The 4,519-nt window shown below is 34.9% G+C and overlaps 1 protein-coding gene across 2 annotated transcripts in view; it reads right to left on the reverse strand.

Annotated features, from left to right (window-relative positions):
• Positions 1 to 2,270: 2,270 nt before the first annotated feature.
• Positions 2,271 to 4,519, reverse strand: part of LOC105002142 (NKG2-D type II integral membrane protein-like) — a 19,613-nt gene continuing 17,364 nt past the window's right edge. The window contains exons 4-6 of one of the 2 annotated variants that reach the window (XM_010858658.1): positions 3,443 to 3,594; positions 2,987 to 3,081; positions 2,271 to 2,479 (exon numbers count right to left, since the gene is read on the reverse strand). In XM_010858658.1, coding sequence (XP_010856960.1) covers positions 2,368 to 2,479; positions 2,987 to 3,081; positions 3,443 to 3,594 — 359 coding nt within the window. In that variant the 3' untranslated portion in view covers positions 2,271 to 2,367. The remainder of the gene's footprint in view (positions 2,480 to 2,986; positions 3,082 to 3,442; positions 3,595 to 4,519) is intronic. The other variant, XM_010858659.1, reaches the window with a different exon arrangement.

The following is a 4,519-nucleotide window of genomic DNA, read 5'->3' on the forward strand; positions in this document are numbered from 1 at the left end:
CCATGGAGTGCAAAGAGTTGAACATGACCGAGTGACTGAACTGAACTGAATGAACTTTCAGTGGTAAGATTAACAAGTTTTAGAGATCTAATGTACGGCATGATGAATAAAGTAATAATATTGTAGTATATTCTTGGAAGTTGCTAATAAATATATCTTGAAAGTTTTATCATGAAAAAGAAAGGTACCTCTGTGATAGGACAGAGGTACTAGTCAATGCAATGATGGTAGTCATTCTGCAGTATATAAATCTATCAAATCAAAATGTTTGACTTAATGTTATATGTTGATTATATCTCAATAAATCTTGGGAATAAAGTCTTTGTGTCTATCAAAAAGATACTATTGGAAAAGTGAAAAAAAATATGACAACATGGAAAAATGTTTTCTGCAAACATAACCAACAAGACAGGGACTAACCACATCTACCAGTGTCCCAATAGTAGTTAGTTGGCCTATGCATCCCACACAGAGTCACCCCTAGAGCATATGGCTCTGTAACCAGAGAAGTCTACTGTTGGGCCCCGTAAGACATCTCCTATGTAAGATCACTTCTCCAAGAACCAGAAACATGACCAAACTACCTAACACTGAGAAACAAATAGAGAGAATCAGAGAGAATGATGGAGACAGGATGTTTCAAATTAAGGAACAAGGTTAAATCACAGAAAAAGAAGTAAACAAAGTGAAGGTAACTGATCTATCTAACAGAATTCAAGGAAATGATCATGGGGATGCTCAGTGAACTCAGGAGAAGAGTGGGTGAGCACAGATTTTAGCAAAGAGTTAGAAAATATCAGAAGAAACACAGAGCTGGAGATTTCAATAGTTAAAATTTTAAAATACACATGGGGGAATCAGCAACAGATTAGATGACCCAGATGAACAGATGAACAAACTGGTAGAGAATGGTGGAAATTGCTTGACTTGAACAGAATAAAGAAAAAAGAATTTCAAAAATTAGGACAGTTTAAGACACTTATGGAATAATGTCAAGTACACAAACAAGACCCAGAAGGAAGTGGGAGATAGAAAGGGGCAGAGAACTCATTTGAAGAAATAAGAGTATAAAACTTCCCTAACCTGGAAAAGGGAGCAAATATCCCTGTCCAGGAGCACAGAAGTTCCAAAACAATAGGAACTCAGAGGGGTTCACAAAAAAACACTTATAATTATAGTGGCAAAAATTAAAAGCAAAGAGAGAATACTAAATGCAGCAAGAGAAAAGCAACTGGTTATATACAAGAGAACTCTCATAACATTATTATTTGCCTTTTCAGCAGAAATTTTATAGATCAAAAGGGAGTCATGCTATATTTCAAGTAAATAAAGGAGGTTCAGATCAAGACCTGGAGAAGGGAATGGCAACCCACTCCAGTATTCTTGACTGGAGAATCCTATGGACAGAGGAGCCTGGTGAACTAGAGTCCATGGGGTTGCAAAGAGTCAGACACAACTGAGTGACTAACACTTTTCAGATTAAGATGGCAGAGTAAGAGGCCATAAAGTTCACCTGCCCTCTCATGAATGTGTCAAAAATACAACCACATGTGGAACAATTCTCACTGAAACCTAACTGGAAACTGGCAAAAGGACTCCTGTATAACCAAACTGTAAGAAAGATGCACAAGTAATCAGGTAGGCAGGGAAGAGAAGTGATTGGGTCAGGACTGGTGCCCCTTGGAGGGACCTCAGAGGAAAGAGAGATTATACTGATGGAGACCCACTCTTGGGATTGAATGGGTCAGGCCACAGATTGGGTGTGACAGTCCTGGAGTCTTTTGTGGGGGAAACAAGTACCTGTGGCTAATGGTAGAAGTACCGGGACAGATGGAAGGACTGTGGGAAGCCTGGACTCTGCTCTTAAGGAGTGTGCTTGAACACAAGCACCCTGGCTTGCCCCCAAGACTTGCCCCCAAGGAGAGGTCTATAAATCTTGTTATTTCTTGTTTTTTCCATTAAACCTCACCAATATGGTGAGTGTCCTCATCACTGTAAACCTCTTGAACAATCTTAAATGATGTCTATTTCATGCCAGAACCCTAACTGATATAGAAGCCCTTTTTATTTTTGTATCCCTAATTTTACAAATTTTTTAGTTCATAAAAAGTGCTTTTAACTTTATTAAATTAAAAAATATTAACATGAGTTATCATAGGGAAAATACTTGCTCCCAAGGAATTTGGGTGATAAATTTTCCTCACTTAGAATACATTTAAAATTCAAAAATTTAGCTAAAGTATTCTGTGTGCAGTTAAAAAAAAAGCTTTAGTAATAATTTATACCATTTTATAAAAGCAACAACATATTTTGTACTTTTTAATTAATTAAAATTCACCAACAATATGTATTAGCAAAATTCAGCTGCTATATGGTAAGCTCACAGATGTAAGATTTCCCAGATAAACAGTTAGCAGTATACACATAATTTCCTTCAATATATGCACAACTCTCATCATCCATTTTCAGGAATTCAAATCTGCAAAAGAATTGTAAAGCAAGGTGTCATATCTACAAATGCCAACTCACAAGCTTAAAATCAGCAAAAACAAAATAAGAAACAGTAAAAGAACAAACTAAACAAATCAAAACAAGAACAAAACTCTGAAGATTAATAGTCTTTAATTACAAAATATTAAAACTTAACAGAAAATATTAGACAATACCTAATCCTATCCTGTTTAAGTAGAATTATAAGCCAAATGACAAATAATAAAAATACAACAGAAGTCTATAGATATATAAGCTTGCCTAAAACTATGCACAAATTTATCCTGAGTCCAGTAAAGTTAAAAATGTAAAGTTCCTAAAGGTGAAATTTTTTAGAAAGAACTGGCAATTTTCCCCCAATTAAATCTCACAGGATGATTTTCAAAAAACATAATAATTTCCTTTTTCTTAGCTGATTTTTCTGTGCCCTACACACATAACATACACACATCCCTATATATACAGAAAAGTTCAGTTATCAAAATACTGTACTTACAGGTTTTCATTTACTGTGGTGCCATCTTCCCATAACCAGGATTCACTGATTTGAAGACCTATCCATCCTTTTGCTTCTAGCACTGATAAAATTTCCTATTAGGAAAAAAATCATAAACCAGAAAAGTGTGCATATTATAATCCACTCCTTTCAAAGGTTATTGGTTAGAGTTCTCCCAAGGGCTTGCATACATTTACTTAGTGTTAAAAAGATTTTTTTTCTCAAGATATCTCATTTGTTAATGTGATTTTTTTCTTCTAGCATTAAACATTCAAAAAGTAGAGTTTCTCTAATCTCTCCCTAAGAAAATTGAGTCAAAGAAAGAAAATATCATATACTTTTGAGAATCTCCAGTTTTCCCAAATTATGGTGTCAATCACTAATGCTTTCAAACCAAATATAGTTACAGTATAACACCACCACCACCACCAACAAAAACAGAAGTGTCTATCCTACCAGCTCTCCCTTAGTATCAATCTTTAGAAGGTGGGAATTCAGCTCTGCACAGGCAGCATGGCTTTCCACCCAGGTTCTGGCTTGACTGAAAAGATGGTAAGAACTATTTCCAAATCCAATCCAGTGAGTGGAACAAAGGTCACAGGAACATTCTAGAAAATATAAACTCATTTAATGTGTACTCTGTACTATGAATCACTACTACTAACACAGTTACTATACCTTTGTGCTTGTTATACAGATGAATATTAGGTAGAAAGCAAAGTGAGCATTTTTTGTAATGTTCCTGGGCAAATTTTATACAAACCATAGCTAACAATAATATTTAGCTCATGTATTATACTTTTCTACTTAAAATTTGTTATCAAATTTTACCTATAAGGAAAATGCATTCCAAATAATATTACAAGATTGCTTGATGTGATTAAAATTATACATGCATATTTAAAAGGCCAGAGACTTCTCTGGTGGTCCAGTGGCTAATACTCCTTGCCCCCAATGCAGGGGGCCTGGGTTTCATCCCACATACTGCAACTAAAACCTGGAGCAGCCATATAAATAAATATTAAAAATAAAATAAGAGGCTAAACAACATATAAACATACAAGCACTGAAAGTAACTGATGAGTTATTCCCTTTCGTCAAAAATGTTTATTATTAATGATTTTAAATATACAGAATAAAATTCAGCAAAAAAAATTTAAAAACTTATACCTTATTTAATAAACATGTAATTTGCATTTTTAATAATATTTTTTAAATCATCAAAAACATATACTTGAGGGAGAGTAAGATGATAGAGAAGCAGGACATGAAATTCATCTACCCACACAAACACATCAAAAAGACATCTACATATGGAGCAATTTTCATGAAAAACTAACTGGAAACAGGCAGAACTCCCATACAATCAAAATGGCAAGAAAATTGTAACCTGGTAGGATGGGGGAAAAAAACAGCATCAGTTCAGGACCTTGCACCCTTGGAAGGGATCTGAAAGGAAAGAAAAGAACCCTCACCCTGTGGAATAAGCAGAATAAGCCATAGTCTGGGCATCCCAGTCCTGGATCCTATGTG

This window comes from Bison bison, unplaced genomic scaffold (assembly GCF_000754665.1).
Source record: "Bison bison bison isolate TAMUID 2011002044 unplaced genomic scaffold, Bison_UMD1.0 scf7180017864390, whole genome shotgun sequence".
NCBI classification, from domain to species: domain Eukaryota; kingdom Metazoa; phylum Chordata; class Mammalia; order Artiodactyla; family Bovidae; genus Bison; species Bison bison.